The sequence below is a fragment of the Dipodomys ordii genome, unplaced genomic scaffold (assembly GCF_000151885.1).
Source record: "Dipodomys ordii isolate 6190 unplaced genomic scaffold, Dord_2.0 Scaffold31, whole genome shotgun sequence".
Taxonomy (NCBI): domain Eukaryota; kingdom Metazoa; phylum Chordata; class Mammalia; order Rodentia; family Heteromyidae; genus Dipodomys; species Dipodomys ordii.
In genome coordinates, this window is record NW_012267247.1 from 2,292,435 (window position 1) to 2,318,651 (window position 26,217).

General features: G+C 45.7%; 2 protein-coding genes across 5 annotated transcripts in view; both read right to left on the reverse strand.

Annotated features, from left to right (window-relative positions):
* Positions 1-2,160: 2,160 nt before the first annotated feature.
* On the reverse strand, positions 2,161-12,025 carry Rnf135 (ring finger protein 135). Its single transcript, XM_013016408.1, has 6 exons — positions 11,600-12,025; positions 8,551-8,694; positions 6,766-6,922; positions 6,572-6,661; positions 2,436-2,967; positions 2,161-2,182 (listed from the first exon to the last, which is right to left on the reverse strand). The coding sequence occupies exons 1-5, from the start codon at positions 11,999-12,001 to the stop codon at positions 2,438-2,440; spliced, it is 1,323 nt and encodes a 440-aa protein (XP_012871862.1). The 5' UTR covers positions 12,002-12,025; the 3' UTR covers positions 2,161-2,182; positions 2,436-2,437.
* Positions 12,026-20,144: 8,119 nt separating this feature from the next.
* Positions 20,145-26,217, reverse strand: part of Adap2 (ArfGAP with dual PH domains 2) — a 25,094-nt gene continuing 19,021 nt past the window's right edge. For 2 of the 4 annotated variants that reach the window (XM_013016380.1, XM_013016379.1), the window contains 4 exons: positions 25,314-25,376; positions 23,694-23,771; positions 21,854-22,088; positions 20,145-20,785 (listed from right to left, as the gene is read on the reverse strand). In XM_013016380.1, coding sequence (XP_012871834.1) covers positions 20,757-20,785; positions 21,854-22,088; positions 23,694-23,771; positions 25,314-25,376 — 405 coding nt within the window. In that variant the 3' untranslated portion in view covers positions 20,145-20,756. The remainder of the gene's footprint in view (positions 20,786-21,853; positions 22,089-23,693; positions 23,772-25,313; positions 25,377-26,217) is intronic. The other 2 variants (XM_013016381.1, XM_013016382.1) reach the window with 2 other exon arrangements.

Genomic DNA, 26,217 nt, shown 5'->3' on the forward strand with positions numbered 1-26,217 from the left:
TGTTCAAGGCTGAGGCTCTATCACTTGAACCACAGCTACATTTTCAGCTTTTTCTTTTTTGAGAGTCATTAATTGGAGATAAAGAATCTCATGGAACTTTCCTGCCCAGGCTGGCTTCAAATCACTATCCTCAGATCTCAGCTTCTTGAATTGCTGGGATTATAGGCATGAGCCATCTGCACCTCACACTTTCGTGTTGTTTTAAACTAAAAGAAATAGTGCCAGGCACCAGTGGCTCACCCCTGTAATCCTAGCTATTCAGGAGTTTGACATCTAAGGATCACAGTTCAAAGCCAGCCCTGGCAGGAAAGTCCATAAGACTCTTATCTCCAATTAACCACAAAAAAGCAAGAAATGCAACTGTGGCTCAAGTGATAGAGCAGTAGCCTTGAACACAAAAAGCTCAGGGATAGTTCAGGCCCTTAGTTCATGCCCTAGGACTAGCACGTACATGCACACATACACACACACACACACACACACACACACACACACACACACACGTAAATTTATATTACCCAGCAATTGATAAGTAATCCATGCTTCTTTTCTTTGGAGGTCCCTAAGTGATTCATTACAAGCACTCAACTGAGCATGGCAAAGCTGTGATACTCATAGTTCTAGCTTATTACAATACAAAGCTCCAGAATAAAAGCAGCATTAAAACTAACTTATTCAGAACAGGGTATAGGAGATCTCGCCTTCATCCTCTCCCAGCACAATCATGAAAACAACCCAACAGGTAATTCTCCCAGTGGGATGTGCAGGAACATTCATGGAGTGCTGCCACCAAGGAAAGCTCACCCTAGCCATGGTGCCCAGAGCATTTATTGAGGGCCAGTCATGTCTGCCCGTGTCATTGCCCACAAGGCTGAGTTTCCCATCCTGTTGATATCAAGGTATTACTACTTAGCACAAAGCTTCCAGGAAAATGAAGGCACACTTATTAGGCAGCATCAGAGGTAGGGAACCTTTTTTCTGCCAAGGTCCATCCAGCTATTCATAACATCATTCATGGGCCATGCAAGTGCAGTACGGGCAGACAAAGGGCCTTGGAAACTGATGGAAAGCTTATCTGTCTGGGGTGTCTTCTACTAAATGATGTCATGTGCTTATACAGCCTGGTCTGCAGGCTGGACAGTCCTTACCCCTCAGAGAAGTCATCTCCCAGGAGCTGGTCAGAGGTCAGTTATTTCTTTAATAGGTTTAGGGCTCAATGTCCTCAATCTTGTACCATGAAAAAAGATTAGCCTCAAAATGCAATTTTTTTTAATGAGATGCAACTACAAGTAGAACATCACAATTCAAAGGAATCTTTTATTCTTGGTTGTTTTTTTTTTTGCGGGGGGTCCGGTCATGGGGCCTGAACTCTGGGCCCGGGCACTCTCCCTCAGCTCTTCCCCTCAAGGCTAGCACTCTACCACTTGAACCGCAGCACCACTTCCGGCTTTTTTCTTCTTGCTTATATGGTGCTAAGGAATTGAACCCAGGGCCTCAAGCATGCAAGGCAAGCACTCTACCACTGAGCCATCTTCTCAGCCCCAGGAATCTTTTATTCTTAATTAATTTTTGCTTATATAGGGGCTTGTCTCTAGGACCTCTTACTACTCTTGTTTGGTTTTTTCACTCAAGTCTGGCTCTCTACCACATCTCTACTTTTGGCTTTTTGCTGGCTAATTGGATATGGGTCTCTCAGATTTGTCTGTCTGGGCTGATTCAAACCTTGATCCTCAGATCTCAGTTTCTTGAGTAAGATTACAGCATGAACTACCAGCTTCTGGCTGTATTTTTATTTGATTTGGAGACGCTGGGGTTTGAACTAGGAGCTTTTGTGCTTGCCAAGCATTTCTCTATCACTTGAGCCACATCCCTAGCCAAAAGTGAGGTTTTTTGTTGTTGTTTTTTGCCAGTCATGGGGCTTGCACTCAGGACCTAGGTACTGTCCCTGAGCTTCTTTTCCTCAAGGCTAGCACACTATCATTTAAGCCACAGTGCCACTTCCAACTTTTTCTGTTTATGTGGTACTGGGGAATTGAACCCAGGGCTTCATGCAGACTAGGGAAGCACTCTATCACTAAGCCACATTCCCAGCCCCCAAAGTGAGATTTCTTGTCAAGTTACCATCCTGCTTGAAGGCAGGGAAAGAAATGGAGAAGCTGGTGTGTTTTAACCCCTAAGGAACCTTTTTTTTCTTTGTCAGTCATAGGGCTTGAACTCTGGGCCTGGGCGCTGTCCCTCAGCTCTTCAGCTCAAGGCGAGCGCTCTACCACTTAAGCTACAGCACCACTTCCGGTTTTCTGGTGGTTTATTGGAGATAGGAGTCTCAGGGTCTTTCCTGCCCGGGCTGGCTTTGAACCGCGATCCTCAGATCTCAGCCTCCTGAGTAGCTAGGATTACAGGCGTGAGCCACCAGCGCCCGGCTACCCCTAAGGAACCTTTATGCCTTGACTTGCTTTATAGTCAGAGAGTTTCCAGGATTTAAACCATACAGCCAGAAGGCAGGGTGCAAAGGAGAAGAGATGGAAACTTCACACTCATACAGAAGCCTTTCCTGATTGTCCACTGAATAGAAGGCAAGCTTGCCCTCTTCAAGGTCAAGCCAAATGCCCACCACCTTAGGCTGGTCTGAGTCAAGGCTGATTTTCTTAACGTTGGTCCATGCAGAGAACTGGCCAGTGCCCTTCCACTCTATACACCAAGAGTCCATAGTCCTTCCAAGCATCCAGTTCCGGTTCATGCTCCAGGAAGCCACTCCAACAGCCCAGTGGCTACAGGAGCTAGTGTCTACTTCCCAGTACTGTTGCCCAGAAGAGAGGGCCTGGGAACACAAGACTTGGCTACTAGAAAACCTCTCAGGTCTCCAGGGATAGGAATGTGGCCAGTGAGATACAGTCACTGTCCGGCAATCTGTAGATACTTCCAGGTTAGAGGAGAGACTCCTCAAGTCAAAGCTTGGATAGATGGCCCCTAGAGAGAAAAATCAACACCATAAGAACATGGCAGGTCAGCTTTTGATCATACATGCTGAAAAGTTATCCAATAGCAAAAGGTAGCATTAAATCTTTCACTGCTTTTGATGATGCTCTATAATTTACTTGTTGTAGGCCATAAATATTGACATATAAACGTATAATTTTCTTTACATGCCTTCTATCAGAGGTAACTTGTTCCTATTCTGATTTTTGCCTATACTGCTTACCCACCTTTCAGGAAGCTAACCCCAAATCTCACACAGTACGAAGTCAACTCCTGCAGTTCTCAATGCCTCTGTGATTTATGAGTAATGAACGTGGCTGTTTGTATCTCTCAGCTATTTCTTTTTGTTTGTTTGTTTATGTGCTGGTACTGGAGTTCAAACCCAAGGCTTATGTTCACTTAGCTTGCTTGCTTGGCTGGTGCTATATATCTTAAGCCATGCCTCCAGTCTGGCCTTTTGCTGGTTACTTTGTAGATGAAGTTCAAGGGCTTTTCTATCTGGGCTGGCTTCAAACCACCAACCTCTGGAGCTCAGCTTCCTTAGTAGCTAGGACCATTTGTGGGGGTTGTTTATTTAATTTTTTGGCAGTAGTAGGGTTTGCCTTTCTTTCTTTTTTTTTTTTGGATCCAGTCGTGGGGCCTGAACTCTGGGCCTGGGCACTGTCCCTCAGCTCTTCAGCTCAAGGCTAGCACTCTACCACTTAAGCCACAGCACCACTTCCGGCTTTTTTCTTTTTGCTTATGTGGTGCTGAGTAATGGAACCCAGGGCCTCAGGCATGCAAGGCAAGCACTCTACCACTGAGCCACCTTCCCAGCCTCAGTAGTAGGGTTTGAAATCAGGGCCTTGCACTTGCTAGTTGAACCACTCCTCCAGCCCTTTTTGCTATCAACATTTTCCAAATAGGGTCTTACATTTATACCCAGACCAATTACTGAGTAGCTAGGATAACAGGTGCTTACTACTACACCCAGCTTCTTCTTGGTTGAGATGGGAGGGGGTCTCTCAATATTTTTGCCTGAACTGTCTTTGAATTGTGATCCTCCCAATCTCTGTCTTCACAGTAGCTATAATTATAGGTGTGAACCACTGTACACAGCTATTTATTCATTTTTATTAGCTTATTTGAATTGTACAAAAGAGTTTTGATTTTTTCATACATGCATGTGATATGCTTTGATCAAATTCATTCCCTCTATTATTTCTCTCCCACCCTTCTAAACAATTTTAACAGGTTTATACTATTTTCATACATGCATGTGACATATATAGACCATACACCTCCCTTCACTCTCCTTTCACCTTCCCACTGGTTCTCATCACCAAATAGTCTTCTCCTAATCTTCAGCTTTCACATGATGGCCCATGTCTCATTCATTTGTATATATTATATGTGTGTATATATATGTATGTATGTATGTGTATATGTATGAATATGCATATTGTATACATAAATATGTTTTTATGTATATACAATAGTGTACACACAAATATATATGTGTATTTTTGTGTGTATAAATATATGAATATACACTCACAATATATCTACTTTTTTTTTGGTGGCACTAGGACTTGACCTTAGGGCCTCCCATTTAGTAGCCAAGTGCTTTACTATACTCCCAGCCCTTTTTTCCGTTATTTATTTTTCAGATGGGGTCTCATGCTTTTTTCCCAGCCTAAGACCTTGAACCTCTTACCTACACCTACCACATTTAGCTGGGGTTACAGATATAAATCACCATGACAGAAGTGGCAATGTGGCTCAAAGTGGTAGAGCACTAGCCTTGAGCTGAAGAGTTCAGGGACAGTACTCAGGCCCAGAGTTCAAGCCCCATGACCAACAAAAAAAAGAAAATATTCTAGCTGCTTTAAACCACCATGACTAGGTTTTTTTTTTGGGGGGGGGGTCTGGTTGTGGGGCTTGAACTCTGGGCCTGGGCGCTGTCCCTCAGCTCTTCAGCTCAAGGCTAGCACTCTACCACTTGAGCCACAGCGCCACTTCTGGCTTTTTTCTTTTTGTTTATGTGGTTCTGAGGAATCAAACCCAGGGCCTCAGGCATGCAAGGCAAGCACTCTACCACTGAGCCACCTTCCCAACCCCCATGACCAGGTTTTTATTGATGCAAAATCCCCTTAGCTTTTTGCCCATACTGGCTTCAAACATTGATTCTCCTGATTTCTGCCTCCCAAATACATGGAATTACAGGTATGTGACAACATAATTAGCCCTGTTTCCTTTTTTAAAAAAAATTGTGCTAGACCTCCATGTTTATTGCAGCACTGTTCACAATAGCAAGAATATGGAAACAACCCAGATGCCCCACCACAGATGAATGGATCCAAAAATTGTGGTATCTATACACAATGGAATATTATGCAGCCATTAGAAACGACAAAATAATGGCATTTGCAGGGAAATGGATGGAGCTAGAAGAAATCATGTTGAGCGAGGTAAGCCAAGTGCAAAGAGACAAACGGCACACGGTCTCCCTGATAAGTGGATGTTAAATCCAAAATGTTAGGTGATACGACAAAATTAACAAGACTTAAGAAACAAAGGACTTCTACTCATCTGGTCGAATCACTACTAAATAACCCCCATGCTGCTGATCACACATATGGTATATATGTGCACACTGGAGGGAAACCAGGAGGATGACATAGAACTAGAGGGAATCAGGGAAAAACATATAACAGCGGGACCCATCAGCTGCAGTGGACATTGATCAAAATGAACTAAGCAACACAATGGCAGTGATGGGAGGGAGGGAACAAATGGGAAAGAAGGAACAGCTGATAATATGCAAAAAAAAAAAGAAATGTACATATCACCCAATGTGGAAGAAATAACTGTATTACAAAGCTCATCGAACTCATAAATGTTATAGACCATAATAGACAATTTGTCCTATGAAAGTTAGAATGTTTGTGACTTTAACTAAACTTCACTATCCCACAATACTGTGAACTTTGGGAAATTATGTAACCACTTAATCCCAATAAAAATTTTGAAAAAAATAAAATAAAATAAAACATACATGGATTGCTAAAAAAAATTGTGCTAGAGATTAAATTCAGGAACTTATGCATACCAAGCAACCAAACACATATTCCCCCATAGGGCTACAAGGCCAGCCCACCTTGTTGCTTAAGTGAGTAAAAGCCTGCTGTCATATACCATGATACATCACACACATCTACTCATGTAACCCTCACAGCAATTCCACAAAAGTACTGTTATCATCTCCATTTCATGGTGAGGTGGGGGGGAAACAACGGCCCTAACAGGTGAAATGACTTATCCAAGCTCACAAGACTGGGGCAGATGAAGGAACAGACCATTGGCTGGTGGCCCCATCACAGATGCCCAAATATTGCCTGTGCTCGATGTACTTAAGCTTCAAGCTGAGCCCTAGACTGGGGTATTGGGGAATTTCAGCCTGTCCATCTCAACATGTGGAAGCGCCTGGTCTGACGAACAAATCCAAGGGCCATAAGCCAAGAAATAGGCCTTGCGACAAAGATGGACACACACATTCCCACAGTACCTATCTGCAGCAGATCAAACCCAAGTTTTAAGAAGACTGTATACTTACACTGAGCAAACCGAGAGGCCCTCCTGGTTGCTGGGAAGCTCTGGGCAAACAGTGGGCATATGGAAGATGATGGCACTGCTAGCACATCCACTAAGGAATTAAAACAAAAAAAAAGAAAAAAGAACAAGTCCCATCAGAAAAGTACAAACCAAAGGTATCCAAATATCCTACTCTACTATAAAAAACCAACTCACCCTGTGTTTGTTCTTCAGAAACTTCATTCCACGTGAGAATTCTTTGCAATTTTTCCAGTATTTCTTTTAAATCTTGGAGACTATCTCTCATTTTTCCTTCAGATGCATTGGGAGTCACTGGCTCTGAAGAAGCCAGTGAAAGGGTTTGTGGAGAAGTCTATGGATGAATCATAAAATAACAAATGGAAGTCCCACATAGAACCCATCAAATGTTAGATTCAAGTTCTGTCACCACTTACAAGTTTCCATTCAACTCTGAGCAAACTTATTTTGCTCTGAGTTTGAACTCAGAGCCTTATGCTTGCTAAGCAGGTGCTTTACCATTGAGGCACACCTCTAAACCCCAAGCAAGCATTTTTGTGGGTTGTGAAGCTTGAACCCAGGACCTGGGTGCTTTCCCTGAAATTTTTACCAAGGCTTGTGCTCTACCACTAGCCACAGTCACAGTTCCACTTCCAGTTTTCTGATGGTTAATGGGAAGTTTCATGGGCCTTTCTGCCCAGGCTGGCTTACCTTGATCCTCAGATCTCAGCTTCCTGAGTAGCTAGAAAAACAGGCATAAGTCACCAGCACTTGGGTCCCAAGAAAGCTTTTAGAAACAAAATTGAGGGCTGCAAATGTGGCTTTGTGATAGAGTGCTTGCCTAGCATGCACGAAGTCTTGGATTCCATTTCTCAGCACCACATAAACAGAAAAAGCTGGAAGTAGCCCTGTGGCTCAAGTGGTAGAGTGCTAGCCTTGAGCAAAAGAAGCTCAGGGACAGTGCCCAAGCTCTTAGTTCAAGTCCCAGGACTGGCAAAAAATAAGTAAATATAATAAATTAAAAAAAATTAAGGTAACAGTCTGAAAGTTGAAAACAGTCTGAAATAATATGCAAAACAGCAAAAATACCATGGAATGGTTATTTCTGAGTTGTAGGGTTATAGAAGATTTGGATTTGTCCTCTTCTGCTTCTTCTTTCCCCTCCTCTCTTCTCCTTCTCACCTCATAGTTGTCTTTCTTTTTTTTTTCTTTTTTTTTTTGGGGTCTGGTCGTGGGGCCTGAACTCTGGGCCTGGGCGCTGTCCCTCAGCTCTTCAGCTCAAGGCTAGCGCTCTACCACTTGAGCCACAGCGCCACTTCCGGCTTTTTTCTTTTTGCTTATATGGTGCTGGGGAATCGAACCCAGGGCCTCAGGCATGCAAGGCAAGCACTCTACCACTGAGCCACCTTCCCAGCCCCCAGATTTTTTTTATAGTACTGGGAATTGAAGTTAGAGACTTATGTAGCTACTATAATGCATCTCAGAAATGAATTTGTCCAGAGTGAAGGCCTGTAATCCCAGTACTCCAGAAGCAGAGGCAGGAGATCAACAGTTTGAGACTAGACTGGACTATAAAACAAGACTCTGTCCTGCTCCCCAGAAAAACAAAATCTGGAGATATAGCCCAATAGTAGAGTACTTGCCTAGCATGTACAATGTCCCTGGGTTCTATGTTAGTATTGCTCCTTTCCCCCCAAAATAAAAAAAAAATCAATGAAAATAAGGCCTAGAAGATCTCTGACCTAGATATCTTTGGTGATTGCTTACAGAGCTAGTTAGATGAAGTTTCACAGATGAATTAGCCCAGTTAACCTTTCCGAATACCTCCAGCCATCCACCATGTTTTGTAATAAACAGAATGGTTAAAAATAGAAACTTCTTGTCTATGTCTTTGACTTCTAAAACAGTCATATTGCTCTAGTTGCAAGCTGTTTCTAATCCTATCCCCCTCCTTCATCACTTCCTTCTCTCAGGACAGCCTACCTTGTCCAAGATGCTCAATTCATCGTCTGCTCCAGATCCAGAGAGGGGTTTCTGCCTCTGAAGGCTCTTGACAATGGCTACCAGCTCTTCAGCCAACTCTTTCAGCTCCTGAGCAATCTCTGCAGTGTTCTGCTGTCCCACTACCTTTAAAAGAGCAGAGCTGAGCTACAAAACACTGGACCCAAGAGACCCCACTAAACAGAGTGAGCAATAAACACTGTTATTGGCACAGAGGAAAGACAGACATATAAGCAATGGACTAGAATGAAGAGCCAAGAAGCAAACCTTCACATAAACAGTCAAATGATTTTTGTAGGACTGGGATGCTTACCTAGCAAGACTTAGAATGCTTACCTAGCAAGCATACAGTCCTAAGTTTTAACTGTAATGTTGCAAATAATAATAATAGGGGCTGGGAAGGTGGCTCAGTGGTAGAGCGCTTGCCTTGCATACCTGAAGCCCTGGGTTCAATTCCTCAGCACCACATAAGCAAAAAAAAAAAAAGCCAGAAGTGGCTCTGGGCTCAAGTGGTAGAGCGCTAGCCTTGAGCTGAAGAGCTGAGGGACAGTGCCCAGGCCCAGAGTTCAAGCCCCATGACTGGACCCCCCCCAAAAAAAATAATAATAGAGAAACAAAGAAATCAAAATTTTGACTAAGGTGCTGAAACTATTCAATGGGGAAAGGGGTGCTCATAGGGAAACTATGTCCACATGGCAAAAGAATCAAAACAGACTCTTACCTAACACCTAACTCAGGGGCTGAAGGTGCGGTTCGTGGTAGACAAGATGGTATGCCTAGCATGCATGGTGCCCTGGAGTTAATCCCCTCCCCATTCTCCTGAAAAATGAAGAAAGAAAATAGAGGCTGGAATCCTAGCTCAACTAGTAGAGTGCCGGAGCCTGCTGGCAACGAAAGGAAATCCTGAATTAGGGGGCGAGGACGGAAAAATAAAGACTTAAGACAAAGGATGGGGTCGGGAGGTCTGCAGTTCAAGACTGCAGCACCGTTCATTTTTAACTTTCCCTAATATATACTATTAGAAGTCAAGAGGTAACATAAGGTTACAATAGTCCAGAAAAACAAGGAAAATTTCAGTAAAAACAGAGTGCAGTAAAAAGAAGACAAGGTCAACTGGTAGAAAGTAAAACAAACTCTGCAGACATAGCAAAGCAATCCTGGGCACCTAGTGTTTTTAAGTAAGCCAGTTCCTTGTATGTCCCTTCAAGTGAGGGTCAAGATGACCTTTAAACTTTACTGTCGGCTCCCAACAGTAGAGCACCTGCCTAACAAGCATAAAGCTCCGAGTTCAAACCCCAGTGCCACCAAGAAAGAAAAAAAAAAAACTTGTATGCTAGAGTACTGATGACTCACATTAATATTCCTAGCTACTTAGATGACTGAAATCCAGAGGATATTGTTTTGAGGGCAGCCAGGGCAGAAGAATCTACTAGAGTCTATCTCCAAAATAACCAGAGAAAAGTAGGGGTGGAGGCTTGGCTCAAGTGGAAAAACAACTAGACTTGAGCAAAGAATAAATTCAAGGATAGCTCCCAGGCCCTGAATTCAAATGCCAAGACCTGAAAACACACACACACACACACACACACACAGAATATATTCTTGCTGAGAGTAGTGGTTAGTGCCTGTAATTCCATCACTCAAGAGGCTGAAGCAGGAGAATTGCAGTTTAAGGCCAGTATGTATGACATGAGACCCTCTCTCCAAAAATCAAAACAATATTAAAATATCCATACAGTGCACCATAATTCAACTATACAAAATAATGAAGTTCTGGGCTGGGAAGGTGGCTCAGTGGTAGAGTGCTTGCCTTACATGCATGAGGCCCTGGGTTCGATTCCTCAGCACCACTTAAGCAGTGCCCAGGCCCAGAGTTCAGGCCCACGACTGACAAAAAAAAAAAAATGGGGCTGGGAAGGTGGCTCAGTAGTAGAGAGCTTGCCTTGAATGCCTCAGGCCCTGAGTTCGATTCCTCAGCACCACATAAGCAAAAAGAAAAAAGCCGGAAGTGGCGCTGTGGCTCAAGTAGTAGAGCGCTAGCCTTGAGCTGAAGAGCTGAGGGACAGCGCCCAGGCCCAGAGTTCAGGCCCCATGACAGGACCCAAAAAAAGAAAAGAAAAAGAAAGAAAATTCAGAAGCAAAAAAGAGATTAGATGTGTCCAGTATCTAGAAGGAGGGTAAATGAGAAGTTATTGCTTCATGGGTACAGAGTCTCTGCTTCTGGTGATAAAAAAAAAATCTTGAAAATAGTGGTGGTGTCAGTCACACCATATTGTTAAAATGTCTTCTTTTTTTAGTGTGTGTGTGTGTGTGTGTGTGTGTGTGTGTGCTGGTCCTGGGGCTTGAACTTAGGGCCTGGACACTTGAACACTTTGTGTTCAAGGTTAGTTCGCTACCACTTGAGAACCACAGCTCCCCTTCTGGCTTTTTGTTGGTAAATTGAAGAGTCTCCAGGACTTTCCTGCCCAGTCTGGCTTTGAACAGTGATCCTCAGATCTCAACCTCCTGAGTAGCTAGGTTCCCAGGCATGAGTCAACAGAGCTCAGCTAAAATGTCAACTTTTATCATCACAGTTATAAAATGTCAACTTTTATAATCATACAGGTGTGTGAATACACTCATCATCAGATTTTTGGAGTTTGAGCCAAGCCCGTACAGCCCCGATTTTATCTGAAAAGCAGAATTAAAGCAAAAGACAAAAAAATCTGGGCCAGGGGTTCAAGTGGTCCTGGCATGCGCAAGGATCTAGATTCAATCATCAGTTCATTGTGAGGAAAAGTAAAACATCAATTTTCCCCCCACAGAGATGGTAGAGAAACTGAAACAAAGCAGAAATATTGCAAAGGTGCAAGCCCTAGGTGGATGGACTGTAAGGAGGTTTTTTTTTTTTTCCTCCTGGACACTTAATCTAAAATTTCCAGATTCTCTTTAGAGCAAGTGAAAGTGGGAAGGGGAAGAAGGAGAGAAGGTCAGCGAGCAGGATGAAGACGGTAGGCCACCGAAAGGAGCTCTAGGGGCCCAGCCTACCTACCCGCGGCTGCGCTCGGAAGCGCTGGGGCTGGGGAGCCAGCGCCTGCGCGAGGTTGTGGGCGTGGCCTCCGCTTGCGCGGTGGGCGTGGCCTCCGGCGGGCTCCCCTCCCTCCTCCAGCTCCCGCGCCGCGCGGCTGTACTTGTCCGCCAGGTACTGCAGCAGCGTGTTTTTGCACAGCCGCGGCTCATGCGCCGCGCCCTCGCGGCATGTGGGGCAGGCCCAAGGGCGCCCGGCCTCGCCTGCACCCCGGGCACCCCACGTCTTCATCAGGCAGTTCCGGCAGAAGCTGTGGCCGCAGGCCAGCGTGGTGGGCCAGGAGAGCAACCCGTGGCAGATGATGCAGCTCAGGTCGTCCTCGGCTAGCCATACCGGGATAGCCGCGCTGGAACCCGGGCCAGCCATGGGGACCCGGCCGCCACCGCCCTGGCCCGGAAGTGGCGGCCGATGTCTCTCCAGGCTCCTCCCTCGTTCTTCCTTTGTCCACTCCACCCACCCACCCACCCCCTCCTCCCCTACGCCTTTTCCGCTCCTCGCGGCGGTTCAGCCCGCGCCGCCCTCCGGCCAGAGCTGACGGGGCGGACGGCCGCCCGGAAGCCGCTAGGACCCCGCTGTATTCCATAGACCGCCCTTTAGCTTGATGGGAGGAGGAGGAAGAGAGGCTTCCCCCGAGAACTCAGGTGTCGGGCTATGTCCACTGTCAGCCCCTCTGAACAATAGTAAAGGGATTAAAGAAGAGTGGGTAGTATCTGATCTCTAGGCTTTCAAGTTGCTACCCTAGGGGCTGGAGGCGTGGCTCAGTTGGGAGAATTAGAGAAAGCATTAGGTACAGAGTTCGAGTCCTGGTCCCGGACCAAAAGATGAGAGAGAGACAGAGACAAACAGAGAGAGAGAAGAAAGAAAAGAAATAACCAGCCCTTTGAAATAGCTGTCTTACTGCTTAATTGTGCCATTCTCTCCTGACTGCTTTCTGCGGGCTAAAAGTACACTCCTAAATAGGTTCCCAGAAAACAGCACATCCGGCATCTGCTGGGCTTGTTTTCTCTCCACTCCCGGCAATGACCCGAAGAGCTAAGGGGGCTTCCAGGTTTGTAGAGCAATGATAGACCAGCAGAGGCAGAAGCCCCTAACTTTCATCTGTTCGATTTAAAATGTCATGCTGGGGAGGGAGGGGTAGGAGAAGGGCACAGGAATGGAAGAAGGAAGGGTGAGCAAATACAGTCATTGTATTATATGTGTATGTGTGTGTGTGTGTGTATATATATATATGTATGTATATGATGTATGTAAAAAAAATGAACTGTGTAACTTGTGGACAGGGATGGAAGGGGAGACATTGCCCAAGAAATATTGTACTCATTCCTGACTTATGCCACCTTCCCTGGGCTCAAAGAAGGTACCAGACTATACAAGTTTGCAGCTATTTCCAATGCTGGGAATGGCTAATAGATATTACATAATCTGAGGTGTAGGACAAAGGCTGAACTCCAGAGGTTCTGTTAGGGCAAATCCAGCTACTTACTCAATAATCCAAACAGACAATAGTGGTGACTGGCAAAGAAAGGAGATTTAATATGCAGTACAGAGACATCATGGGAAGAGGCAAGGCAAGCACTTCAGCCCACCTTTAGGGTATAGACATGAATTTCAGTTTTAAATAGAGGAAAGGGTGGGAAAAGGGGGTTGAGGTCTGCATAATTATTAAACACTGCCAGTCACAGGTGTGGCCCAGTTGCTCATTATTGCTGGAGTAAGCAAAAGAGCTTAACATGATAAGAAAGTCTTTCTTGCCTAACAGGTTTTGTCATAAGTATGCGTAAGTCCTGCCATTTGGGAGTCCTAGGTGACCACAAGAGCAAAGACAGGCATAAAATAGACGTCATATTTTCAGACCCAAAATGAAGAGTCATTGCTTTTAAGAAATGAAGGTGTGGCTCAAGTGGTAAAGCACCAGCCTTGAGTGAAAAAGCCAAGTGTGAGCGTGAGGCCCTGAGTTCAAGCCCTAGTGTTCACACACACACACATACACACACACACACTACACTGTTTCCAGCTGTTTCCCATTGTGGACACTAATAGGATTGGACCTATTCTACCCACTTGATTTGTTGGGGGGGGGCTTTGGAAAAAAGATCATCTGGGAAACCTGGGGCTTTGGGTGGCTATGATGTGCAGATTCAGTGCAGGGCTATACTAGGGCATGTAGTAAAGGAGACAGATGCATTTGTGATGTGCTAAGCTTACTTGTTTCAGTATAACCTAGCCCATGATGACTAATGTATTTCTTAGATCATATAGCATCTACTTTTTTTTTTTTTTTGGTGGTACTAAAGGGTTGAATGCATGGCCTTGTGTTTGCTAGTCAGGTACTCTTACCACTTGGGCCACACTACCATCGCTAAGACACACACTGTTTCTCTTTCCTTTATGTGCTGGTATTGGTGCTTTAACTTACTTGGCATGGATGGTGCTCTATCATTTGAGCCACACCTCCAGTTCCAAGACCCTCTTTTCTTGTAAAATAGACAGACTGCTAAACATTTATCTGACCTGTATTCATATCCTCCCTCTTAAAAAATAACAGGTTGGGTGCTGCTGACTCATACTGTAATCTTAGCTACTCAGAAGGCTGATATCTGAGCATCACAGTTCAAAGGCCAGCCTGGGCAGGAAAGTCTGAGAGAGTCTTAGCACCAATGAACCACCAAAAAGCAGGAAGTGGTACAGCACTAGCCTTGAGCAAAACAGAGCTAAGAAAGAGTGTGAAGCCCTAAGTTTAAGACCCAGTACCTGCACACAAAAAATATGGATTACAGGCCTGAGCCACTGGCCCGCTGCTCCAGTTCACTCGGCTTCCTAACTCAGAGCTGGCACTCTGCCATTCCTTGAGCCATGCCTCTTGACTTGCTTTTCTGCTGATTATTTTGGAGATGGAGTTTCATAGTCATTTTTACCAAGGCTGGCCTCTAGTCATGATCCTCTGATCTCATTCTCCTGATTAGCTAAGAGTATAGGTATGAATCACTGATACCAATGTAACCTTATTTTGTATATGCCAGTTGCATTGAAACTTTACCTCTTGTGTGTGTGTCTGTTCTCTGCCTCGCTGAGCAGCCCTTACCCTCAGAAGTCTTCTTTCCCTCCACAAGTAGCTTTGGTACTGCCTATTTACTTCTCTTTCTTCCCCTCTAGACCATAATTTCCTGGAGGGTAGGACTATTTCATTGTTGACTTCCTCATCTCTAGGCCTTAGCAGAGTGAACCCAACAGAGCTCAGAGGTCATGGAAAAGACAAATAAGTAAATGCTCCAGCAGGTGTTGAAACAGAGATGCTCAAGGTGCCTTGAGAGCTAGACCACCCACCTCTCTACTTGAGCAGCTTCCTTCAAGGAGACACCTCATGCTATAATAGGTTCTTAGAAACTGCTTTTGCTAGCTTTGCATAGTGGCACTGTCAGAGCCAATGAGGTTTAGCTTAGGAGAGGTTTGTTAACTGGGAAAAAAGGAAAGAAAAGAACTGCTTTTGTTAGGAGCACTGACTCCTCCCTTGGGCCTACAAATGTCCAAAGGGTAGCCAGAAGCTAGAGAAATGCTTGGCATCGCTGCATCCATTTTACATTGAGCCATTTTTTCCCCCCGCAGCCACCTTGAAATCCAAGGACAGGACAGGACATATAGAATGGCACCTGTATGACAAGAGCCAGAACTATCCCAAGTAAAGATAGAACAGACCACGCCTGGCCAAACAAGGGCGATCACCTATTATGAAGCTGCACCCTAGAACAAGAGTGTTTAGCCCAGCTGGATGCCAGTGGCACTCAACTGTAATCCTAGCTACTCAGGAGATCTGAGGAGTACAGTTTAAAGCCAGCTTGTACATGAAAGTCCATGAGACTCTTATCTCTAATTAACCATAAAAAAAAAAAGCCAGAAGTAGAGCTGTGGCTCAAGTAATAGAGTGTCAACCTTGTGCAAAAAAGCTAAGGGAAGGACTGGGAATGTGGCTTAATGGTAGCATGCTTGCCTAGCATGTGTGAAGGCCTGGGTTTGATTCCTCAGTTCCACATAAACAGAAAAAGCCAGAAGTGGTGCTATGGCTCAAGTGGTAGAGCGCTAGTCTTGAGCAAAAGAAGCTCAGGGACAGTATCCAGGCCCTGAGTTCAAGCCCCAGGACTGGCAAAGAAAGGAAAAAAAAGGGGGAATGGATATACCTAGGCCCTGAGTTCAGAGTCCCAAATATCTCTCTCCCCCCTTCTCTCTCTCTCTCTCTCTCTCTCTCTCTCTCTCACACACACACACACACACACACACACAGTATTTATCCCATGGAAACCAAGTCATTTTTCTCAGATGATGACAGCAATAACAACTTCTCCAGGACTCCGGGAAGAACCAGAACTGAGATAAAGATCAGCAGACCTCACTGAGACTGGGACTGGAGACCTCTCTTCCCCTGCCCCACTCTTCTTTTACATAAACCTAAATGTCTGTACCCTAAAGATGTGCCAACATGTGTACTTTGCCTCCCCCCCAGGCATGCCCATGTACCTAATAAACTTCCTTCCTAGGCCTTTCACCACTGTTGTGGGGAGTGGCTGGACCTGACAAATGGAATCTTTGGAATTGGGTCTGTGGCTTATAAGCCATAGGTTACAATGTGGTGCTTGTCCTCCAAATGAGGATCCAAGGAAAGTCCCACAACATGGAGATGATCTGTGTGTGTGTGTGTGTGTGTGTGTGAGAGAGAGAGAGAGAGAGAGAGAGAGAATGTGTTATGGGGCTTGTATTCAGGGCCTAGGTGCTATCCCTGAGCTTTTTTGCTCAAGGCTAGCACTCTACTACTTTGAGCCACAGCACCACTTCTGGTTTTCTGGTGGTTAATTGGAGATAAGAGTCTCATGACCTTTCCTGCCCAGGCTGGCTTTGAACTGCGATCCTCAGATCTTAGCCTCCTGAGTAGCTAGGCTGACAGGCATGAGCCACCAGCGCCCATCCAGAGAATCTCTTAAAGACCCTCTCAACCCTCTGGGTCTTCATTGAAATGAAGAGAGAACACCCAACATATTTCTTCACCTCTCTTGTAAGGCAATAAAAGGAACAAAGAGCTGGCATCAGTTGTTCATGTCTATTAATTCTAGCTACTCAAGAGGCTAAGATCTGAGGATCAAGATTCAAAGCCAGCTTAGGCAGAAAAGTCTGTGAGACTACATCCCCAATTAACCAATAAAAAGTAGGGCGTGGCTCAAACAGTAGAAGGCCATCCCTAAATTCAAACCCCTGGGTCAGAAAACAAAGCAAAAAAAAAAATCCCAAAAAACAAGGAACAAAGAATCATAGAGTATGAATACTGGCCCCTCAGATTTCTCTAACATTTCAGCCATTTGAGATTTCTTTCAGTTCCTTTTTCCCATCTTGAGGCCTTTGACATTTTTGCGTAGCTTTTTGTTCTTCCTTACCCTCTTCCCTTTGGCTAACCTTTACACAGCTTGGAGGTTATAGTGTTTGGGGAACAGAGTCTTCTCTCCCCGTCCATCATTGTAAGCTCTATTGCCAAATCCCATAGCAGTCTGCTCTTCCCCTTTCTGAACACCTGCTTCCTTGTGCTGCCCTAGTGAAGGGATTCTGCCTCCTGCAGGCGTTAGTGTGTAACAGCAGGAACCACATCATGAGCAGAAATACTTATCCTGACATTTTAATCATTAGTCCAACTTCCTGTTTTCATGTGTCTATGCCAGTACTATGGCTTAAACACAGTGCCAGGGAACTCTCTTTTAGCTTTTTCTGCTCAAGGCTGGTGCGCTACCACTTGAGCCACACTTGCATTCCCTGATTTTTGATGGTTAATTGGAGGCTAGAATCTTACAGCCTTTTCTGACCAGACCAGCTTTGAATCATGATCCTCAGATCTGAGCCTCCTGAGTAGCTAAGATTGCAGATATGAGACACACGTACCTGCTTCCTTATTTAAGAGATGAAAAGGCAAAGAATTGAAGACATGAATTTTCCTGTTGTCCCATGTGGATGGCTCTCTGCTGTGTGCCCCAATGAAAATAGGAGTGCTCAGCTTGTTTCTTTCTTTGCAGAGCACTGTGATCATCAATGCAGATATTATTTCTAGTTTGTTTTGCTGGTCCTGAGGCTTGAACTCAGGGCCTGGGCACTGTCCCTATGCTTTTTGTGCTCAAGGCAAGCGCTCTACCACTTGTCCACAGTGCCACTTCCAGCTTTTTCTAAGTAGTTTATTGGAGATAAGAGTCTCACAGACTTTCCTGCCCAGGCTGGCTTTGAACTGTGATCTTCAGATCTCAGCCTCCTGAGTAGCTAGGATTATAGGAGAGAGCCACCAGCAGCTGGCTGTTATTCCTATTTTATCTGAGCTTCTATTCTCAAACGTGCACAGAGGAGGATGTCTCCTAGGAAAAATTTTTCAATTGCTTTCTTCTTTCTTTATGTAATTTTGTGTATTTATTTATGTTTATGTGTACTGAAGAATCGAACCCAGGGCCTCATGCATGCTAGGCAAGCACTCTGCCACTAAGCCACATTCCCAGCCCCTCAGGAACATTTTAAATTAATTTCTTTATTTAATGCTAGGGATTAAACCCAAGGCCTCAAGCAGACTAAACATGTTAACCCCTGAGTGCTGTCCTTCAGCTCTTCAGCTCAAGACTAACATTCTACCACTTGAGCCACAGCACCACTTCCGGCTTTTTCTGTTTATGTGGTGCTCAGGAATCAAACCCAGGGCCTCATGCATGCAAGGCAAGCACTCTACCACTGAGCCACCTTCCCAGCCCCCCTTTTCTTTCTTTCTTTTTTTTTTTTTAAGATGAGTTCTGGGCTGGGAATGTGGCTTAGTGGTAGAGTGCTTGCCTAGCATGTATGAAGCCCTGGGTACAGTTCCTCAATATCACATAAACAGAAAAAGCCGGAAGTAGTAGAGTGCTAGCCTTAAGCAAAAAGAAGCTTAGGGACAGTGCTCCAAGTTCAAGCCTCAGGACTGGCAAAAGGAGGAGGAGCAGGAGGAGGAAGAGAAGGAAGAAGAAGAAAGACGAGTTCTTACTATGTTTCCCAGACTAGTTTCAAATCCTTGAGCTCAAGAGATCCTTCTTAGCCTCCTGAGTAACTGGACTTACAGGTACACATCACTACCATGCCTGGCTCCAAGAACTTTGTATATATGTATGTGCACATGCTGGTCCTGAAGCTTGAACTCAGAGCCTGGGAACTGTCTCTGAGTTTTTTGCTCAAGGCTATTGCTCTGTCACATGAGTCACAGCTTCATTTCGGGCTTTTTGGTAGTTAATTGTGAATGAGAGTCCCATATACTTTTCTGCTGGATGTAGGTTCAAATGCAGTCCTAAGATCTCAGCCTCCTGAGTAGTTTACATACAGTGTAACCCATTGTTGCCCAGCAGGATGGTACTCGGGTTTGAGCTCAGGGCTGTGTTCTTGCTAGGGCATATCCCTAACCTTCCAGAACATTTCTGATTCATGCTAAAAATCCACTGCTTTTAAAAGGTGAAAAGTAGGTTTTGAAAATTCTTTCATAGCTGGGATCCGGTGCCTCATGCCTGTAATCCTAGCTACTCAGGAGGCTGAGATCTGAAGATCATGGTTCAATGCCAGCCCGAGCAGGAAAGTCCATGAGACTCTTATCTCCAATAAACCACCAGAAAACCAGAAGTGACACTGTGGCTCAAGTGGTAGAGCCCTAACCTGAGCTGAAGAGCTGAGGGACAGCAACCAAGCCTAGAGTTCAAGCCCCATGACTGACAAAAATAAAATAAATAAAATTCTTTCATAAACTTTTTAATATCAAAACTTTAAGTTTATATTAAATTTGCACAAATAGGAAAATAAATGCCTATTTATATTTCATTTAGATTTATCAATCACTAACATCTTGCACAGAGATATTCTCAGTAAACATATATGTATACACAGAGACACATGTATACATACATGTACATATAAAGATACTACAGATTGAATACACATATATTCTGTTCATACACTTGCATACATACACTTACTTTATGTAGAACTCTTTTAAGAACTGGCTGTTGACATCATAATATTTTTCTTTAGTACATATCTCTTAAAAGCAGGAACATTTGTCCTATACAAATATAGCATGAGTGAGGGAAGGGGTGACATTGTCCAAAAAGAAATGTACTCTTTACCTGACATATAACTATAACCCCTTTGAATATGATCTTTATAGTAACAATAATTTTTTTGAAAAAAGTGAAAAAATACAGCATAATTATCAAAATTTTACAGCACCATTAGCTAATATACATCCATATTCTAATTTCTCCAATATCTCAATTATGATGTTTGCAACTATTTTTTTAAATTCTGGATCCAATCCAAAACTCAACCAAGCACTGGTGGTTCATGCCTGTAATCCTAGCTACTCAGGAGGTTGAGATCTGAGAATCCCAGTTCTAAGCCAGCCTGGGCAGAAAAATCCGTGAGACTCTTAAACAAACCACTCAGAAAAAGTTAGAAGTAGCACTGTGGCTCAAGTGGTAGAGTGTTAGCCTTGAGAAGAAGCAGCTCAGGGACCGTAACCAGACCCTGAGTACAAGCCCCAGGGCTGGAAAAAAAAAATAGAATCCTAAACTGTATCTAGTTGACATGTCTTACTCTCCCTTAATCTAGAAGTTCTCTACTATTTTACCTTTCATGACATTGACATTTTGAAGTGTCTAGGTTAATTAATTAGCAGCAGGCACCTAAATGTGAATCTGATTGTGTCTGATTATTTCCTCATGGTTAGATTCAGATTAAACATTGACCTTTTATTTTGTTTGGCAAAATGTCATCCGCATTAGGCTGTGGTGCTTTTTTATCCCAATACCTCCAGATACCTTGGGGAGAAAATTCTAGGCCTTCATGACATTTCCAGCCTGGGTGCAGTAGAGCCAGGCTATGGGTTCATCTCTGTACCAGATCCAGAGCTTCCGGAGGCTGGGCAGGGGGAGCCAGAGGGAGCCCAGGCAGCCAGAGAAATGTTCCCAGCGTCAGTCTTGCCACAGTTCTCTGCCAGGGACAGCTGGGCAACCAGGGCAGAGGTGAACTCTCCTGTGCCCCAGGACCTCAGGTGCTCAGCGGCCAGCCTCCTTCTCGGCAATGATACTGTGACAAAAGGTCACCTGCTGCCACTGTCTGCTGATGCAGCTGCAAGGGAAACAGACGGCTGAGGGAAGGGGCCATGGTAGTGCCATCAGACTGAGGGGAAAATACAGCACAGGGACAGTGTGCAATGATAGAGGGAACCCCGATTTAAACTTAAAAAAAAAGTTGATACAAAAGATAAAACAAAGCTGAACTTTAAAAACAGATGGAAACAATGAGAGACAGAGAGGCCACAGGTTCAAAAAGGAGAAAAAGCAAATTGACAAACAGACAGGGAAAAACTGAGAGGCACACGCATGCGCATACACGCATACACACACACACACACACACACACACACACACACACAGAGGCCATGGAGAACAAAATGGTGGCTCACAGGATTCCCTAACACTTCTGCATCCTTTTCTGAGACTCTTTGGGACAAGCAGTAAGTGTGTTTCTATCAGTCAGCCTCGGAGGGCACAAGGGCTTTCCCCAAGGGGCCACATAGGGGTCACCTGCTCAGTCTGTACTTTTCCAAACACAGAACTTCTCCATTGTGCCACAGAAGGTGGCCCTGGGCCAGAAACTTCTTGACCTTACTTAGCAAGCACACCTCCCCTGCGTGCAGAGCTGCAGGAGATAGGGCCCCTCCAAGTGACACTTGTGGGGTGATGCAGAAGAGCAGGAGAGACAGAAGGGAGGGCCCAGGGAAAGGAATGACACTAAAAATACCCTTCCCTCTGGGTGAGGAAGAATTCAGAACACCAACAGCTAGCTGCCCAGCAGGGTGACCTCTCCTGACAATCTCAGGCCAGAGTTTTCTCATGAGAAAAGAGCTAGGGGTGGGAGTGGGGGTGGAGGGAGGCTGCCCAGCTCAATAGAACCCTCTCAGGGTGTTCTTCCAACTCCTCCCAAGGCAAGTGGAGAAGGAGCCTGTTAGAGGAACTTGGGGACCTCAGGGGATTTCTGCAACAAGGTGCAATGTCTGTTTTTCCTTGGCAGGAAGAGAAGACAATGAATGGAAAGCAGAGTCAGAACTTTGGTAGCTTAGCAGCTGAGCCCAAAAGAAGAATAAAAGAACATTCCCCCACCTCCGCCCCCCTCCAGCCAGTCCCTGCTTCTCACTGAGGAGGTGGAGGTGGAGGGGCGACAAGGGGCGGGACAGGACATCCCCCAGACTCTCCAGCCACTCTCGCTGCTCCTTCTCACTGGGGCAGGTAAGGATGAACTTCCGCTCCGGGGTAACTATGGTGAGGCCGGCTTTCCAGCGGTTCCCTCGAACGCCCCTGGGCAGGTCTTCACATACCTCGTAACCCTGCTCACTGCTTCCCAGAAAAACTTGGCCCTGCTCAAAGGCATCCTGAAAATCAAAGGCACCCGGTCATCAGAGATTACCCTGGGGCAGAAAAGACCCTGAATCCCTGACAGGCTCCTGGCTTTATTTTGTTTTTGTTTTTTTTTTTAAGTATGAGAAGCCTGTTACCTGTGGCTTATGTCTATTATCCTAGCTACTCAGGAAGCTGAGACCTGAGAATCACACTTTGAAGACAGCCCAAGCAGAAAAGTCAAGGAACTTGTCTCCAATTAACCAGTAAAAATCTGGAAATGGACCTGTGATTCAAGTGGTAGGACATCAACCTTGAGTGAAAAGGACCAGCAGAACTTGAAGTTCAGCTGGGTGCTGGTGGCTCACACCTGTCATTTTGGCTATGCAGGAGGCTGAGATCTGAAGGATCACAGTTTGAAGCCAGGCAAGGCAGGAAGTCCAAGAGACTCTTATCTCCAATTAACCACCAGAAAATGGAAAGTGAGGCTGTGACTCAAAGTGGTGGAGTACTAGCCCCACAGGCTGAAGTTCAAGGCGCAGTACCAGTTCATACATGCATGAACCCCGCCACCACACACACACACACACACACACACACACACACACACACACACACAGAGTATGAAGGCCCTACCAGGCATGGTTTTGGGATTTTTTTGTTTGTTTGTTTTGGTGGGTCTTGGCGTTTGAACTCAGAGCCTGGGCTTTGTCTCTGAGCTAGCACTCTATCACTTTGAGCCACAGTGTCACTTTTGGTTTTCTGGTGGTTAACTGGAGATAAGAATCTCATGGAATTGCCTGTCAGCGCTGGCTTTAAACTATGATCCTTAGATATCAGCCTCGGATTACAGGTGTGAGCCACCAGTACCTGGCTCCAAGCATGATTTTGAAGGGCTTTGAAAACCTTTGAATAAATCACAAGTGTGACTTGATTGAAAAAAATAATAATATTCGCTGAAGTGCATAGTAGGTGTCTTCTGTGTGTGTGTGTGTGTGTGTGTGTTAAACTCGGGCCTGGGTGCTGTCCCTAAGCTTTAATGCTTAATGCTAATGCTTAAGGCTGGTGTTCTGGCTTTTTGGTGGTTAACTGGAGATATCAGTCTCATGGGCTTTCCTGTTGGAGACTTTCCTGTCAAAGCTGGCTTTGAACCATGATCCTTCTATTTCAGTCTTCAAAGTAGGTAGGATTTCAGGCATGAGCCACCAATACCCAGCTACAGTGGGTACTTTCTATGCAGCAACTCAGATACTCATGATGGCTACCTACAAGCCAGACCTACTTCCACAGAAAAAAACCATGAACTAGATGGAGCAGTGTGGGCACTGTACCCAGGGCACACCACTACAAAGACAGGTCTGAGCCACTGCAGAGCCCACACTTCTCATCAACTCTTCTCCTGCACCGCTGGGTTATAAGTGAGCTCCAGAGACTCAAGGAGGAAACACCTTATCTATCCACAATTGGCAGCCCTGGGGAAACTCACATGGATTTCCCACACAGAAGCTAACAGAGAGAAGCAAAGGATACAGGCCTTCCCATCAGGGTCCCCAGCCCTGGCATGTCTGGGTAGCCTCTGACAAGGACTGGGCTACATTGGTCTGGGGACATGTTGAGGATACACCAGGAATGGCTCTTACCAGAGGGTTCTTGTAATACAGCAGCCTCCGCTCCTGGGGATCCAGGGCAAACCACCTTTTCTTGAAAGGTTCTCTCTGCTACAAAAGAGAGAACCTCTTTAAAAGGGTTGGAAAAGGCCGAGGACAAAGATCACAGCCTGTCCCACTAGTTCTCCAGCCTGACTTCTGCTGTCAGATGCCCTGGTGCCTCTCTCCTGGGCCCTGGACTTGTGCTCAGACTCTGCAAGCTTTATCCTTTCCTCCCTGCCCCAACTTCACTGCCCTCCCCCCCACCTCCCTGCAGCAGTTGCTGCCTGGGGTTGGAAGTGGTGCTTTCTGCTTTCTCAGGCTGTGGGCAGAGAAGGAAGCTGGGGAAATCAGAAGTGGCCACTGCTCAGCAAGGCAGAAAGTGCTGGCTTGGGCCAAATTCTAACCTAGATCAAGGAGAAACGGCTCAGCACAAGAACAGGGGAGGGGGAGACAGATTGCCTGGCTAGTGGAGGAAGGAGCCTGAAACTACCTTTGGATGTTTATCTTTTCTTTTCTTTTCTTTTTTTTTTGGTCCAGTCCTGGGGCCTGAACTCTGGGCCTGGGTGCTGTCCCTGAGCTCTTCAGCTCAAGTCTAGCGCTCTACCACTTGAGCCACAGCGCCACTTCCAGCTTTTTTCTTTTTAGCTTATGTGGTGCTGAGGAATCGAACCCAGGGCCTCAGGCATGCAAGGCAAGCACTCTACCACTAAACCATCTTCCCAGTCCCTGGCTGTTTTTCCAAGTAGCCTGGGGCCCCATGCTTCCCTAATACCTGGCCCTCAATCTGTAAAACCTTTTCCAAAAGCCATGGATTGCAGCCTCTTCAAAGTGAATTTCTGAGTCTCTTCTCTATCTCTCCTCTTTCTCTGCCCCTCAAGCACCCAGATCCTAGGTGGCCAGTTTCTCTCTACCTAGCATCCAGGCTCCATCCTCCTCCACCCCACAGCTGGCCTTCCTTTCCTTCTTAGATTAGGGAACAAGAGCTGGCCCTAGGTAAGGGGCTTGTTTACTGAAGAAGAGCCAGTGAGTGTGCACACTAGGGGCTAGGAAGGTGGCTCAGTGGTAGAGTGCTTGCCTCATATGCATGAGGCCCTGGGTTCGATTCCTCAGTGCCACATAAGCAGAAAAAGCCAGAAGTGGCGCTGTGGCTCAAGTGGTAGAGCGCTAGCCTTGAGCTGAAGAGCTCAGGGACAGCGCCCAAGCCCAGAGTTCAAGCCCCACAACCAACCAAAAAAGAAGAAGACAAGTGTGCATATGTATTTCCTCACACCTCACTAGCCCCACAACCTTGGCTGGTCCTGGTAGGCTCACATACACAGGTTCACACGAAGGTTCTAGAATACCCGCCCAGGAGCTGTCCCTTCTTGGTTCTGCTTTCCCAGGAATAGAGTGGGTTAGATAGGGTTCTGAAGAATAATGGTGATGATGGTGGGGTGGGGGGCTGACCATGAAAAGCCTCTCACCCACTAACAGCCAGTCTCCACTGACTCCTTCAACCCAGGAACTTAGACCCTTGTTTTTCCACCTCCCAAATTCTGCCCTATTGGTGGTGACTCACAGGTCATGTGAGTCTGAGTCCTGCAAGGGGGGGGGGGTAGGGGAGAGGTATACCTTTGGGCCAGTCTTTTCCATGAAGCCTTGTTTGAGGTAGTTCCTGGTGATAAAGGGCACAAGCTGGGGGAAGAGAGACAGACACTGAGCCCCTATTCACGGCTCTCTGTTGAACATGGCTCCCAGACAAAGGGGAAGTTAGGAAGGCAGAAGGATGTGCATTCATGGTTTCTGGGGTATATTTAGAACCTGCACTGGATATAATATGAATATTTCAACCAAGTCAGTCAACAGCATCCCAGATGTTTGGTGAGCTTACTGGCACAGTTCAGTCATGGTGTAAGGGCTTCTTCAGTCCCAGAGTCTGGACTCAGGAGAGGCTTGGAGGAAGCTGGGCCAGATTTAAATTGAGCTGAGAGTCTGTTCCCCTCCTCCCCTCCTCTGGCTCAGTAGTCAGCACTCTGGATTTCCCACCTACTGAAGCAGCAGTAAGCAGTTCTAAGTGCTAACTCAGCACCACAACTGCAACATTCTGGACTCTGATCCCTGGCCTTGTTAAAATCATGTCTAGGGAGCTGGTGTCTTAGTGAGTCCCTATGCCTAGAGTGGATTCTGTCTCAGACACCCAGCCTCCTGCAAACTATGGAACTGAGGAGCATTTGGGCTCTCCAGGAAGGCCAAGCAGATAGAAGGAAGAACATTTCAAGATTACTATAATCCCTCCATTCCTAGCACTTAAAAAATTCTTTTTTTAGCCCAGTAGTGGTAGCTCATGCTTGTAATCTTAGCTAGCTACCCCAGAGGCCAAGATATGAGAATCATGGTTTGAAGCCATGCTGGGGAAGGAAAGTCCAAGAGACCTTTATCTCAGAACAAAACTACTCAGAAAAAGTTGGAAGTGGAGCTGTGGCTCAAGTGGTAGATAGAAGAAGAAAAAGGAGGAGGAGGAGGAGGAGGAGGGGGA

Coding starts and splice junctions, on each gene's coding strand:
- Rnf135 (XM_013016408.1), bottom strand. CDS start 12,001: ATGGCTGGCCCGGGTTCCAGCGCGGCTATCCCGGTATGGCTAGCCGAG. Junction 6,662..6,765: donor TTCTGAAGAACAAACACAGG/GTGAGTTGGTTT, acceptor TTAATTCCTTAG/TGGATGTGCTAGCAGTGCCA. Junction 2,968..6,571: donor GGCCTCTCGGTTTGCTCAGT/GTAAGTATACAG, acceptor TTTTCTCTCTAG/GGGCCATCTATCCAAGCTTT.